Source organism: Pristiophorus japonicus, chromosome 1 (assembly GCF_044704955.1).
Source record: "Pristiophorus japonicus isolate sPriJap1 chromosome 1, sPriJap1.hap1, whole genome shotgun sequence".
NCBI lineage: Eukaryota > Metazoa > Chordata > Chondrichthyes > Pristiophoridae > Pristiophorus > Pristiophorus japonicus.
This window is the reverse complement of record NC_091977.1, coordinates 197881412-197897267: the sequence shown is the minus strand read 5'-3', so window position 1 is coordinate 197897267 and position 15856 is coordinate 197881412. Positions and strand designations below refer to the sequence as shown.

At 43.4% G+C, this 15856-nt stretch overlaps 1 protein-coding gene across 2 annotated transcripts; it reads left to right on the top strand.

Moving 5' to 3' along the window:
* Window positions 1–270: 270 nt before the first annotated feature.
* On the top strand, window positions 271–13704 carry enc1 (ectodermal-neural cortex 1). Of its 2 annotated transcripts, none has more exons than XM_070868418.1 (3): window positions 271–279; window positions 6333–8140; window positions 12990–13704. In XM_070868418.1, exon 2 carries the CDS (start codon window positions 6339–6341, stop codon window positions 8112–8114), a length of 1776 nt encoding a protein of 591 aa, XP_070724519.1. In that variant the 5' UTR covers window positions 271–279; window positions 6333–6338; the 3' UTR covers window positions 8115–8140; window positions 12990–13704. The 2 variants fall into 2 exon arrangements, with proteins under 2 accessions (XP_070724519.1, XP_070724510.1); XM_070868409.1 differs by lacking the exon at window positions 271–279 and adding an exon at window positions 1552–1623.
* Window positions 13705–15856: the final 2152 nt, after the last annotated feature.

Below are 15856 nucleotides of genomic sequence, written 5' to 3'. Positions count from 1 at the left end.
CCCTCAGTCACCTGGGTGCCAGGCGCCTTGTGTTATACTGTGCAGTGTCCACACTAACTGTAGAGGGTGACAGCCACTCACTGTGGCAGCTCGCTTTCTTTTGACAGTCAATTTGCTTCGACCGATATCCGAGCAGGTTATTTCCCGGTTGAACCGCAGCCAGCTTTCGGCACTCTACTCCGCTCCAGGACACAGCAAGCTCAAACACCAGGACATCCACGTCCCGCACTAGCCCAACACTATGCTTTCAGTCGCCGGATCATCCGCTGACAAGTTTCGGTAAGTCCGTGCCCACCCCACCCTATCCCTGCAACAGGCAATCTGATTATAATAGTTGTAATTAAATAGGAAGTTTGGCTGAGAGACGGTGATACTGTGCTGGTATCCCCGTGCGGGATTAACTGGAGCTGTGCGGGGCTGGGGGTGACTGTGCGTCCGGGGAAACTGTGTAGGGTAGGGTGTGTGGGGTAACTGTAGGGGTGTGTGGGGTAGGGGTGTGTGGGATCACAGCATGTGGGGCTGGGTGTGTGGAGTGGGGTAACAGTGTGTGGGGCTGGGTGTGTGGGGTAATTGTAGGGTGGTGTGTGGGGTCACAGTGTGTGGGGCTGGGTGTGTGGGGTAACTGTAGGGGTGTGTGGGGTCACAGCGTGTGGGGCTATGTGCGTGGGGTAACTGTAGGGGTGTGTGGGGTCACAGCGTGTGGGGCTATGTGTGTGGGGTAACTGTAGGGGTGTGTGGGGTAGGGGTGTGTGGGGTCACAGTGTGTGTGGCTGGGTGTGTGGAGTGGGGTCACAGTGTGTGGGGCTGGGTGTGTGGGGTAATTGCTGGGTGTGTGGGGCTGGGTGTGTGGGGTAATTGTAGGGTGGTGTGGGGTCACAGTGTGTGGGGTGGGTGTGTGGGGTAATTGTAGGGTGGTGTGGGGTCACAGTGTGTGGGGCTGGGTGTGTGGGGCTGGGTGTGGGGGGACACAATGTGTGGGGTAATTGTAGGGTGGTGTGTGGGGTCACAGTGTGTGGGGCTGGTGTGTGGGTAACTATAGGGTGGTGTGGGCTCACAGTATGTGGGGTTGGGTGTGTGGGGTCACAGTGTGTGGGGTGGGTGTGTGGGGTAATTGTAGGGTGGTGTGGGGTCACAGTGTGTGGGGCTGGGTGTGTGGGGCTGGGTGTGTGGGGTCACAGTGTGTGGGGCTGGGTGTGTGGGTAACTGTAGGCTGGTGTGGGCTCACAGTATATGGGGCTGGGTGTGTGGGGTCAGTGTGTATGGGGCTGCCACCTTGTTGGTTGCTGTGTCATACTGGCTGCGGCGAGCCGAGGCAGCAGCTACGAGCTACCATACAAGATCCCTCTCTTTGGCTATTTGCTGTGCATGCTATATGTGTGTGTGTGCCTTTTAGTCTCCTTTATGTGAACCTATGTGAGGCTGCCGATTTGCTCCCTGGACTTGCCTGTACACATCAGCGTGTTTGAAAGAGCCGCTGTTTGCCTTGACCGAGTAGCCGGCAGCTGCTGTTGCACGCTCTCTGCCATCTTCCATCGCAGAACCGAGGTGCCGGCGAGCTGATGCACGCTTTAAAACTTAAACAAACTTTGTTATTTGAGCCTTTGTGAATCGACTAGTTTGCATGTAAGTAAAACTGGGAGGGCGTGCGGCGAGGGCTTAAGTTGCATTTGAAATTACATTACTGAAATCGATTCATCAAACACTTGACTTCTGTGGCTGTAACGTTTGGTACATCAGATAGTAATTTACATTGTAATGTCAATTTCGGAATCGGGAGTCCCTTTTGTGCGTCCGAATCCCGCTCTTTCTGTGCGATAGAAGGTATGTGCATCAGCCCCTCTCTCTGTTGCTGAGCGGAAGAAAGTCTGAGAGTAAGATCCAAGCGCCGCTGATCGGTACTAGCCGACCATTTGGGAAACCGTTAGCGCTTAAACTATAAAGGCAAATAGCCCCACTTTCTGCAGCACAGGAACACGCGGGTCTGTCACTTCCCAGCGATCGAGCAGCCCAGGCAGTAAAGCAGTGAAGTGTAATTGAGGGATTTAAATGAACAATAGTACAGATGCTTGTGATACGATGACACGTTATCTTGTTGTATGAGGGTTGCAGTTGATCTCTGAAATCCATACAATGAAATCTTGCAGCCCCCCCCCCCTAGAAACGTGTAAATGATTCTTTTGGAATATGATTATATTAATGATTTTATATTCTTCTTAGAACGATTTTAATCGGCCGTGGAATAAAATCTTTGGCATAGAGTGCAGACTGGAAATTGGCCATTTTTTAGGAGGGGACTGTCAGATTCCTTGTTTACTTTGGCGGGAGGAGGGGGTGGCGGGGAAGATGCATTTTTTGAAATTCAATTTTGAAAAGCCCAGTAACAATTATTGCAGCTTTCAAAAAAGTGTAGGCAGCCCTTTTTCCCCAATAGAGATATGAAGAATTCGTTTCAGCACTCGGTGGGGTTGAAATTCATACAATTCAATCAAAGCCGAAACCCACCGCTTCACACGTGTAGGTTATCACTTGTGTTTGTTTTGGTGAGCAGCCAAGGTTGTGTTGCGTTTGAGAAATCGCTTACTTCCGTAGAATGAAGGGAATGGCTCACAACTGACAATGGGTCCCAGGCATTTCTTTGAGTTGTGCCAAAGACTGCAAACTACAAGTGCACTGGTCTCTTACACATGAAGGCGCCCAGTACATCGCACGGATGAGGGGCCCTGCTCAATGATTGCTTTGAGCCAGAGCTCCGAGTGCTCTAAGGTACAGTAACAACGACAATTGTGTTTATTCAATTCAAAGTGGACTTTAGAGAAGGACAGCACCGCCAGAAGGAATGCGGCTTCATGTCACTGTATTTCACTTTTTTTCGTTTCTAGCTGCAGAGCAGTAGTGTGGCGATAGGACAGGTAACTGGGACTGGTCACCTGCCTGCACCTATCGCTGCTTTCCATTAGCCATTTAGTAAAACGTGGTTGTACATCATTTAAAGGGCGTGGGGAAGTAATCACTATTTCTGTGTCATACAGTAATTCCCTTTCAGGAATTTAAAGGGATACTGTTTTCACATTTAAAAAAAAAAGCCCTAGCAAGTTTTTGTGGTGGAAACTGAATCCGATATAATTTTTATCACACTGCAAGCGAGCCAATGATGCCTTTCAATATAACTTATCTCATGACGAAATGGGAAAACAAGACAAACACTTTTTCATGAAGAATAATTACGTGATATAAACCGAGGATTGCCACTTTGTACATGCTATTGCTTCCAATGATGATCAGCAAGTTAGAGCATCAGGCATGACTTCAGTATCTATCAATGTGCAATGTCACTATGCAAATTAGTTACCGGATATGGTAGATGTTAATTGACTGCAAGATTGTGTGCCATGCAGAGCAACAATACACGTGACACGCGATCTCCCTTAGATGCAGAGTTGCTGGTCCTAATTATCTTTCGATGCAAAAGGTGTCCTTCGAGTGGTAGGTCGTTTTAGTTTAGACATTGTGGAATATTAAATGAGCAATTCCAAAAAAGCTGGTCGTCAAATAAATAGCGAGGATGTTGCAAGAGGAAAATTCCACAGAAAAGTTAGTGTTCATTTTCTGCTAACTGCTTCAGTTGGTCTTTTTAACAGTTCTGCAAGCAAGAGTAGTAGGCACCTTGACTTGACAGAATTTGTGTTGTTTCTCCAGTAGGTCATATAAATGGAAATATACTGATAATTTGACTTTGTATACATTTGCATCTTGCACTAAATAATACAAAATAAAATATACTTGCCTCATTCTTTAATTGCACCATCTGCATCAATTTCACTGAATTTGCTATTTCACATTTCTTAGAACAAAATGACTTTGTTTGACACATGCTGCACAAAGGTGTGTTATACAATATCTCATATGGCTTGAATTCCATCTAATGGCGCTGATATTGATGATATTGAAATATTCCAGTAATTGGCTGTGGCAAAAAGTGCTTTTATGTTGGTCTTAGTAATCTAGAGTACTGTTTTAACTCACATAACGGCCACACTTTTTAATGGGAAAAAATCAGTTTAAGCTGTAGGATACAACCTATAGAGACACAATTTTAAAGCTATTGTTATGTTGGCAAATGCAGCAGTTATTTTACACACTGCAATATCCTATATATAGCAATAAGATGAATGATTGATTAGTTAATTTATTATGCATGGTATTGATTGAGGGAAAAATGTTGGGCAGAATTTCTGGGGAACTCCAGATAGTGTCTTGGGATCTTTTACATTCACCTAAACCACCAGACAAGGTCTTAGTCTATCCAAAGGACAGCAGTTCCTTCACACTGCACTGGACTGTCAGTCTAATTTATAGGCTCAGATGCTGGAGTAAGGCTTGAACCTCACTCCAGCTCAGAGGAGCTTCATACCAACCAAGCAAAGCTGACACTCATGTGAGTTAGTAACCCTATTTATTTTGCGGAGAGGATTTAAGAATGTGTCTGCGCACATTCTGATGCTGAACTCCAGGATATAGTCGATGTATTCACTGAGGCATATGAAAGCATAGGCCTTACGCTTAACATCCGCTCCTTCCACTGCCTGCGCCTGACCTCTTCACGCTCGCGCCATTGAGATTCGAAGAGGCCCTCAAATCTACCACCAAGCTCATGGTCTACACAGCTGTAGTAATACCCGCCCTCCTGTATGGCTCAGAGGCATGGACGATGTACAGAAGACACCTCGTTGCTGGAGATATATCACTAACAATGTCTCCACAAGATCCTGCAAATCTCCTGGGAGGACAGGGGCATCAACATCAGTATCCTCGCGCAGGCTAAAATCCGCAGCATTGAAACACTGACCACACTCTCTCAGCTTCGCTGGGCAGGCCACATAGTTCGCATGCCAGACACTTGGCTCCCTAAGCAATTGCTCTATGCAGTGCTCCTTCATGGCAAACGAGCCAAAGGTGGGCAGCGGAAACATTACAAGGATACCCTCAAAGCCTCCATGGTAAAGTGCGACATCACCACTGACACCTGGGAGTCTCTGGCCAAAGACCACCCTTGGTGGAGAAAGTGCATCCGGGAGGGCGTTGAGCTCTTCGAATCTCAACGCCACGAGCGTGAAGAGGTCAGGCGCAGGCAGTGGAAGGGGCATGCGGCAAATCAGTCCCCCCCCCACCCCCCCACTTCCCCTGACTAATGTCTATCCCACCTGCGACCGGGTCTGTGGCTTTCGCATTGGACCGTTCAGCCATCAAAGGACTCACTAAGAGTGGGAGCAAGTCTTCCTCGATTCTGAGGGACTGCCTATGATGATGATGATGAGTAACCCTATTTATTTTGAGGAGAGGGTTTAAGATTTGGGGAGCATTGTATATGGGGCTAGTCTTTATGTATATCAATACGGTATGCATGTTAATTTCACTAGTATTTCCACTAGCTTAATCAGCACATTGGTATCAATATATTATAGGAATAACATGCCATTTTATACACTGCAATGCACAATACTCTTGTGCAAATACTGTCAATTAATCACCTCTAATTGCTCCCACCAGTACCACCAGTGACAGGCCTCTCCTCATCAATATTGCACACTGTTGTTAATATGATCTCTCCAGACATAACCCAAGTCTGGAAGGGCAACATCTATAATTGTTTTGCTGTGTGTACAGTTAAAGTGGACATAACACACAAATTACACACCCAATGCCACTTTATATTGGAATCCTGTTGACAACATTGAGCACTATATAATTATAGCTTTAGCAGTGTAGCATTAGGATGCAAACCAGAGATTCCAAGTGCCTTTCACCATTATTACAAGGGACCACTAGATGGAGCACTCCAGATGAGAGTGGGAAAACAGGCTGGACAGATTTTTCCCTACAAAATGTACAAACATTGCAAAATGCAATCCCTAAGAAATTAATAAAACCATGGAATGTAATAAAATGAAACTGGAATTATTCATTTGCATCAACCAATGGTCCTGATTATTGCGAACAACAGTCCCTATGAATATTAAAGCTAGGCCTCTGGTTTTTGGTTTTCACAGAAAAATTAAAAGAATTGTAGAATGCAATCTTCCATAACACTGATTATCCAGAATCCCAAAGAATTGAATTGGAATTTGACTTATTCAGTTATTGTAAAGCAGTTTCCTGCCTTTGGACTGAAATAGGGAGGGAGATATTTGGTAGTTTTGGGAGACCTATAATGTTTCTAAAAGTTCACTTTGCATAATACACACTTCTATATGTCTGTTTCAACAAAAAATAACTTGTGGGGCTTTGAATGAAATAAAAATGAATAAACTTGATTTCTGAATTTTTTTCCACAGTGTTTGATGAGAATGTCAGTCAGCATGCATGAGAATCGGAAATCCAGAGCCAGCAATGGCTCAATGAATATTTACCTCTTCCACAAAACTACATATGCTGACAGTGTCCTCACGCACCTGAATCTTCTACGACAGCAGAGACTCTTCACAGATGTCCTCCTCCATGCAGGAGAAAAGACCTTTCCTTGCCATAGGGCTGTGCTAGCTGCCTGTAGTCGATATTTTGAAGCTATGTTCAGTGGGGGATTACGTGAGAGCAAAGACAATGAAGTAAACTTCCATAATTCCATACACCCGGAAGTCCTGGAGCTCCTCTTAGACTATGCTTACTCATCTCGTGTCCTCATTAATGAAGAAAATGCAGAGTCACTTCTGGAGGCTGGGGATATGCTGCAGTTCCAGGACATCCGGGATGCTTGTGCAGAATTCCTAGAGAAAAATCTACATCCAACCAATTGTCTTGGAATGCTGCTGCTCTCTGATGCGCATCAGTGCACTAAGCTTTATGAACTCTCCTGGAGAATGTGCCTCAGCAACTTCCCAACTATCAGCAAGAGTGAAGACTTTCTGCAGCTGCCAAAGGACACACTGGTGCAGCTTCTCTCTAGTGAAGAGCTGGAGACAGAGGATGAGAAGCTCGTGTACGAGACCACCATAAAGTGGGTGAAGTATGATGTGAACAGGCGCCACTGTTGTTTGCCAGAACTGTTACAAACAGTTCGATTGGCCCTCCTACCAGCTGTTTATTTAATGGAGAATGTGGCCCTGGAAGAGCTTATAACCAGGCAGATGAAGAGTAAAGAGTTAATAGAAGAAGCAATACACTGCAAATTAAAAATTTTACAAAACGATGGAGTGGTGACAAGCCTTTGCGCCAGACCTCGTAAAACTGGCCATGCCTTGCTCCTGCTTGGAGGACAGACTTTCATGTGTGACAAAGTTTACCTAATAGACCATAAAGCAAAGGAGATCATTCCAAAAGCAGACATCCCTAGCCCACGCAAAGAATTTAGTGCATGTGCAATTGGCTGTAAAGTATATGTGACTGGAGGACGAGGGTCAGAAAATGGGGTCTCCAAAGATGTTTGGGTGTATGATACTCTTCACGAAGAATGGTCAAAATCTGCTCCAATGCTTGTTGCAAGGTTTGGCCATGGATCTGCTGAGCTGAAACATTCTTTGTACGTGGTAGGTGGGCACACTGCAGCCACAGGACGACAGCCAGCATCACCCTCAGTTTCTCTAAAGCAAGTTGAACAGTATGACCCGGTGACCAATAAGTGGACAATGGTAGCCCCTCTTCGGGAAGGTGTCAGCAATGCAGCTGTGGTCAGTGCTAAGCTAAGGTTGTTTGCTTTTGGTGGTACTAGTGTGAGTCATGATAAACTGCCTAAAGTACAATGCTATGACCCATGTGAAAATAGGTGGACTGTGCCAGCTACCTGCCCTCAGCCTTGGAGGTACACAGCTGCAGCTGTGCTTGGGAACCAAATTTTTATCATGGGTGGGGATACAGAATTCTCTGCATGTTCTGCATACAGATTTAACAGCGAGACCTATCAATGGACTAAAGTTGGGGATGTGACTGCAAAACGAATGAGCTGCCATGCCGTAGCCTCTGGAAATAAACTCTATGTTGTTGGAGGCTATTTTGGCACTCAGAGATGCAAAACACTGGACTGCTATGATCCCACTTTGGACACATGGAATAGCATCACTACAGTACCTTATTCATTAATTCCCACGGCATTCGTTAGTACATGGAAGCACCTACCTGCATAGAAGTACAAGCCTTCAATATTTCACAGGTAAGCAGTTCTTAAATTCATTGACAAGTGTTGAATTAACGAAATACGCCATCACACTTGAAAATGATTGAAAAAAGGTTTAAAATGATCTGTGCTCCCAATAGGAGGACCCACTCACCTTTTTCACATTAAAGCTGTAACGCCAAGGGAGAAATGAACCCCAGTGTCCAAGAAAGTCCTGTGCGAGAATGAAAGGTAATGGGAAGTCAATAGCACATCCTCAGTACGTTAAATATGGGAAGCAGCACCATTCATGGTGAAATGGGATCTCTTGTGTTTTCTAAGCATCATATGGGAGAAATTGGCCTGGTTTACGTCTCCCGTTAGTGTCGCTAGGGGCAGTAACAGGGCGCTAAGGGGTTACCAACCAGACGCGGTGAAGTCACCGACGCCCGCAAACTTCCCTGGCAGTTTTGTGCTGGCACGCACACATTCCGCCTTGCTCTCTAGCGCCCCATAGATTGTGACACCCTCTGGTACGCAGCGCTCCGTTACTGTCCCAGATGCAATATTCGCTCCCGCCCCCTGCAGCATCGTTGAGCGTCAACAACGGCAGCTGCAGGAGGCATTGTCACCTCGGCTGGCCACTTGGGGAGTGCTAGTTAAAGGCAGTAATAGTCAGGTGGGGCAAAATGTATTAATCTCCCCAGTCTAGTGTCTTTTTTATTTATTTTTTGGACACCGCAATTCGTCAGCCCTGCACTCTCCAAGGGCTTGGGGCTGTTATGCACCTAGTGCAGGTACTGTGGCCCCACAAATGCAGATTGCATGAAACCAACATTGGCCCTTCCCTTTAAGTGAGGGAAGGAGCCTCCAAAGATGGCAGCCCCTCTCACTCCCTTTAGCGCTCGAAGGGAAGTGATAGCGCTTGATTTAGCGCTCCCTTTCCCTCTTGGAGCGCTAAAGCGGAAGTTTCCGTCAGCTGCCAGTCTTTTTTGCCCAGCGATATTTTGGCGCTCCTGCAAAAGTTAACGTCCCAAGTGGGGTGCTACGCAATTTCTAGCCCATAGGGATAGATTTTCATCTTCAATGTGTGAGAGGTTATGTGGCAGATTGCATTGCCTATATGTAACCCACCTGATTTACATTCCATTGAAGTTAAAATCAAGCAGGTTCTGTAAAGGACATGCGATTCCCCTTGCCAGGTGACCGCCTGCTGATCAAGATGAAAATCCAACCTGTAGAGTCATAGAAATTATAGCAAAAAAGGAGGCCATTTGGCTTATTCACCTTGGCTCGATACTAGCTCTATTACTGGAGCTGTCTAATCTTTCCTGCCTCTTTCCTGCCTGTTTCCTGTAATCTTAGCCTGAGAACCTGGACTTTTTCCAAACCGAATGACTGTGTTGTAGTTTATGACCTAGTTTGTGGCAATTTATAAATACCATGTAGTATTAAGTGAGGCAGTGTGGCATGATGCATTGGAGCTCCAGTAAGCTGAGCTACTCTTCACCATGTAGTTTGTCCATGGACATTATGGGTGAGGACAGAATTGGACACTGCTTGCCCTCTGGTACCTCACCCAAGTGGCCATTCTTCATGTATGAGGCTTGTCAGTAAGCTATTTGGCCACAGAAGGGGAGCATTAAACTAAGCCTGATTCTGTCCGCACCTGATGTCCCACATGCACATTTTCAGCGGGAGTGACTGGATAGTTATTGAGAGCATTTTTGGTAACCCACACACAATTACATTATCATACTGGAATAGCTGCAGCACTTGTAGGAAAAGTTCAGAATATATTTCTCACTTCAAAAAAAAGTAACACAAAATGCATTGAAGAAACCAGACAGTGTCAAACATTTGTAACTACAACCTGTACAAAGAACAATATTACAGAAGCATAAAGGATGATTTTAATCTTGCTTGCCTGGTGGAAAATGGGTGGGCGGGCAGGTGAAATCACCTGTGAGACTCACTCGCCAATCCTGCAGGCTACAAATTTAACCTGCGTTTCTGAGCAGGTGAGCAGGATGCCCACCTGAGACCAATGACGTCTTTCTTTAAATATGTAAATCAGGCTCCGATAATGTCATCAGGGCCTGACTGCTATTTTAGCCAGAAGCCTTTGCAGTGATGTCTTTGCAGCTCTCCTGCCTTCCAACCAAGTGGGCAGAGCACTCAGGGCCAGAAGAGGACAAAAAAGATAATCATTTTCTTTTTTTTAACTTTCCTGTTAGGGCCAGAGGAGCAGGAGTGTTTAGGCCTTCCCTGCTCCATAGCTTCCCACGCTCACCCCTGATAGCGAGACCCTCTGGAAACCATCTCCCCATGACTTACCTCAATGCCACGGAATCTTTTTTTAGTCCTCGGTGGTGGCTTCCTGCCATCCGACATTCCGCTCCCACCCACCGGTCAGTTGCCAATTCCCACCTACAATGCAGATAATGCCTAGAAATTACAATCTCCTGGGCCTGACACTGCTGAAGTTGGGATGGTTTGCTGCGAGCCTCGGCCCCTGCCCACCCAACTCTTGCCCGGAGTTAAAATCGTGGTTATAGTGTCTTTGAAGATGGAATTGTCAGTTGTTAATTTTTGGAACTGTTTACTACTAATTGGTGCAGAGACATTGATCATTCAGCATCTAACTGATGAGTCTTTGTGTTTGAATACAAGGATTTCCAATTTGCAAATCCTATCACTAGAGCAGTGTTTGAAAATAACATGGACTGATGCATTTGTACTAGAGATGGCATCATTGGAAGTTTAGGTAATCCTAAGAAAAACAAGCTCGATCATGTACAGTATAAACAAATGCTTTAAATTAATCATAGAACCAGCCATTTTGCAGTGATTTATTTAGTCTCTGCATAATGTCCTGTCATAAAGCTGGCTAGCAGCCAGTGAATCATGAAGAGAAAAAAGGATGAAGCAATAAAAAGCAAAACATTTCCTGCATTAAATTTGCAGGATCTTTTTTATTGGCATGTGTAGGCAGTGTCCTAGAAGGCTAATGTGATATTAATCCCCCATTCCTGATTTTATTACTCAATCCTTTCTAGAAACGCCATGTTGACAGGTTTTTAATGGCAGACTGAGGCAGAGGGGATCAGTAACACACTCATTTTGAAGTCAAATTAACTGTCTATTGTCCTCGGTGCTAGAAGGGAGTGGGAGAGGGTGGAGGAGAAAATTGCTAATGGAGATTTGCACAACAGCAAATAAAAGCTGATGAAAATCACAGTTGGCTTCTTGCTTTCACTTGCGTGACCCTCACAGGACAAGTGCCTCCATTCAGCCACCTACCTTCTGAAAACATTAGGGATCCCCTGGTTACAGTTCAGGGTTGGAACAGCAAACATTTTGAAACAAAACTGTATTTGTAATGTAATACTGAGTTCTAATGGAGCAAAACTATTTTATCTCATAGTTCAAACCCGGAATGTACCCTGTAATCAGCACAATGGTCTTTTGATACTTTAGTGTGTGATCTGGTCTTTTCTAAGCATGTTGTTTTTCATTTATTTTTGATAGCTTAGTGAAAATTACAGTTTTAGTTTTGAAGTTGTTGTTATGGTTCTTTCCCTTTTATAAAAAAACCCTCATTAAATTGATTAATTTAATACCACATGACAGGTGGGATGAGTTTGCCATGGGCCTTAAAGGCTTTTGCAGTCTTTCGTTATGATCATTTCCCCTATCATTAGCTTGCCTTTCTTATTTAAACACTTTCATTTCAGGCTGTAGTAGCTGATTGTAAGAGTTTTCCATGCATTTTCATTTATTCTTGCTTTAGAAATCCAGGTTCATTTGCTATACAACTTCCTATTTTCATAGAAAAGTGTGGAAATGTTCAAGCTGTAAATATTTCAATCATGGTGGGTTTTTTTTCAATCAGTATTTTAAATTAAAATAGCATATGCTTGCAAACTTGATCATAAATGGTTTAATATTGTATCTTATTCATATGGTATATTTCCAGCCTACTAAAATAACAAAGGTTTACCGTAGCCTAATTTAAGATGTTCAGAAATATTCAGCCAGCGCAGCTTTGTACACAGTTCTGAATTGAGTAGATGGTGTGGGGGGGATGGGGAAGCCCTTGCTAATTGAGATTCGTTATGTCCATCCTTTGAATCTAGTAGCCAACACTTGCCAATGACACAAAATCCTGTTTATTGCCAGTGTGAAGGCCTGAGCTAATGGCTGGACCCAACCAGAGTGGATATTTGTGAGGAGAACCTTTTCAGCCATATGTGTGTCTTATTTCCATTGATAACAAAATGTAAACTTGATGCACTCGGAAATGTTTTTCTATAATAAAGGTGGACTTATTTCATTTGTTGCTCATGCTATCTGCCTTTATAAGATTTATTGTAAACAATGCAGAATTATACCTCCAGGATACATGAATAAGCTACAGTAATGTGCAATAAATTATTTAATTTTTTTTAAGCCTAGACCATTAGCTCAATGTGACCTCACATGGTTTCTCAATGTAGCTTGCCTAGAACATGAATTCAGTTTGTTCAAAGTTTTACAACCCAATGTACAGAAATGATGCTGGAGCCATGAAGATTGCATTTTGGTGGCAAGCTTGCACTTGCGACAGAAAAGCACTGGAATGGAACACTGCTCCAGACGTTACAACGCAGTGACCCTGGGCCATGATCTGACCTTGCAGAGCAGCATAAACAATAAGAGCCTGTTCACATCTAACACAAAAAACACAATATAAATTGAGAATGAATATGGTAAAGAATAAAGGATTTAGTGTAGAAAAATTGCAGCCATTACTCTGTCACTGGTTTGCTTGGCTATGAAACTGTTACTTTGTTGGAATGGATGAACTGTTGCAGTCAAACGGGAACAATATTGGTAACACAACCCTGTTTCTCTGTTTGAACAGATTCCAGGACTCCCGAGTTGAAGATTTTGTCTACTGTGAAGAAACACAACTTAAGAATGAAGAAAATAAATGCTCTTTGCCTGACTGAGCTAAAATGACTTGGCTTTGGCAACCGGCGCCTAATATTGACATGAAGAAGAAAAAACGTTGTTCCCATATACATGTATATCTTGTGATTATGAAGCAATTTCTCGACGATGACTGCCAATGATAATAGTGAACTAATGATATTAATGTGGTCCTCCAAATAATAAGACTTGTCACCATGCTGTCACACTGTTCAGTTTTCATTGATTCTCAACATTTGTGTGAAATTTTAAATGTCTGCTGTCATCTCACAGCATGAGATTTGAAATGCCGGCACCAGCTGTGAAGAAGTGGACAGATTGTGAAGAGTGTGGATGTCGGGCTGAGCACAGATACAGCTGTGCCTCCTCAACTCTTCACTAATGGGGCCAGGGCTCTGGACATTGTTGCCGGCAGTGCCTGGGGCAGCAATTATCCTGCTTCGGGAGCCCATGCAGTCAGGCAGGCGAAACCCTTCAGGCTGTGGAGAGGGGAGTCAGCTGCAAAAATACAACTGAATCATTAAAGGTCAATTTTATTAAAAGAGAGAGAGGAGAAAAACAATGACCCGAGGGTCAGAGATACTGCTTTTCTATGAATCTGATATTTATTTCTTTTTTCGATATGATTGTAGGATATTTATTGTTCAATGATGTTACTTGCACATTGAAATGACAAGTATTCATAAATGTGTATTTTGTGTTCGAGAGTCTGTCTGTTGAGAATTATTTGCACACTTGTTTAGCAGGGGTGGGGGGGGGGGGGGTGGGGAGGACAGCTCATGTGCTTGAATACCATATCCATTCTTTTGTCACACTAAGCTGGACAGTACAAAACTGCAGTGAAAGGGAGGGTAAATTTCCAATCGGAAATGGGAAGGGTAGTTCTTAAATTACACAGACACTGGAAGATGGCAGCAAGGTCATTTCTCAGGCCTGTATCTCACCAGGCTGCATGCTGTATTTTCTAGCATATATCTCTAAGCTGCCCAGTACTTCCAGTGCTCTGATGTAAACACTGTTTAGTGCATGCTAATTAATCTCTGAGCATGTACTTTTCTACTCGTGTGCAGCCTGCTAGTTAACTCAGCCTAGCCCAGGTCATTTCTTCACACGGTCCCTTATTGCACACAATTATCTTAACTCAGTATGAGTGAAAATGCAAACAGTTTTTATGATCCAAGGGTCAACCTTTCCTGGTATGGACACGATAGATGAGAGAGAGGAGCAAGATTTAGGTAAGAAAATTCAAATTTTGTAGATTTTAAGTATGAACTTCTGATTAGCGTATTTTACTTATGAAGAATAAACACATTGTACTACATTCCCGCATGCACTACGTTTAGGCAGATGTTAATCCATTTAAAATAAACAGGTCAACACATGAATATAAGAACATAAGAAATAGGAGCAGGAGTCGGCCATTTGGCCCCTTGAGCCTGCTCTGCCATTCAAAAAGATCATGGCTGATCTAATCATGGACTCAACTCCACTTCTGCCACCTGCCTAAAATAGAGCACAGCAGAATGCAGTATGAGCATGTTAACTCTTTGTATGTGAACTTCACCAATCAGAATTTTTGCCCCTTTTTCTTTTAAAGCAGCATTATTTTTCAGCAATTTGTGTTAAAATATCAGTCAGTATCTGAAAGTCAGATCAAAGCATTCAATGACAGATTTGTTACATTATAAGTGGTACTATCTAGTTGATTACTACAGTGCCGTTTGAGTAACTTTTTTTTGAAGAACATTATTGTGATGAAATATTATGGAAATGGTCAGCACACACAAACACTGAAATTCTAAAACTTAATACATACATTGCTACATAACCTGGCTCTAAAATGCAGCTTCATTGATTCACTATCTTGGCTCTATACGCTGCATATAAGTTGAACGCAATTGAGTGTTCCCATCAGTTGGTAAATGCACTGCCCATTTTGGAACTGAGCTTTACAAACCAAAATTATTTTAGATTAGATTTCTGGTCTGTATGGAATTAGTTTATCTTGGGAGTGGAGTGGGAGGAGGGAAAGGGAGGTAATGGTAAGGGCGCTAAAATAAATTTCAAAATTGCCTTCAACTATCTTGAGCTAGGGAGTGGACAATCATCCAAGATTCCTGCTAGTGATCATTAGGCAGTGATTCCTGCTACAATGTTTTAGTATGGTCATTGGATGATGACAAGCATGCGCTCACTTGTGATGCATTGCATAGTTGAAGTTTGCATGTGAAGAATAGTCATTTTTGGACAACGTATATCAACATGAGTTATGACTTTTCGGAGAGGATTGGAGAAACTTGGGTGGGGGGGGGGTTGAGGCAATAAAATGAATAATAATTAAGTAATGGAGTAATGTAGGTGTTTTGCTTGTGAAGTGAAGTGGTTATATAGTAGTGTCTAGTGTTTAGGTGTACATTATTAGTATAAAAACCTGGATATTTTCAAACTTCTATTTCCCGATAAACCATAAGTCAACAAAAAATATGCAAAAACATTTTTCAAAATCTGACTAGTGATGCAGCTGGAAGAAATATGTTATGCATCTTTTCAACCACTGAGGCAGGAATATCAGCCGTTTTTAGCAACATTTCTTGAAGACTATAGGTCCTTGAATAAATGCTAAGAGAAGGTAACGGAAAGCAGGGTGGGCCTCAGGCTTTTTGAATTGATGTGGAAATTTTGCTTGCTGTTTGACTATTGCAGGTCTGCAAAAACACCGCACAGTTTGAACAGAATGCAATTCACAGCAGAGTGCACACACAAAGTTGGCATAAGACAAGGAGGTTCTTCCTATTTTGT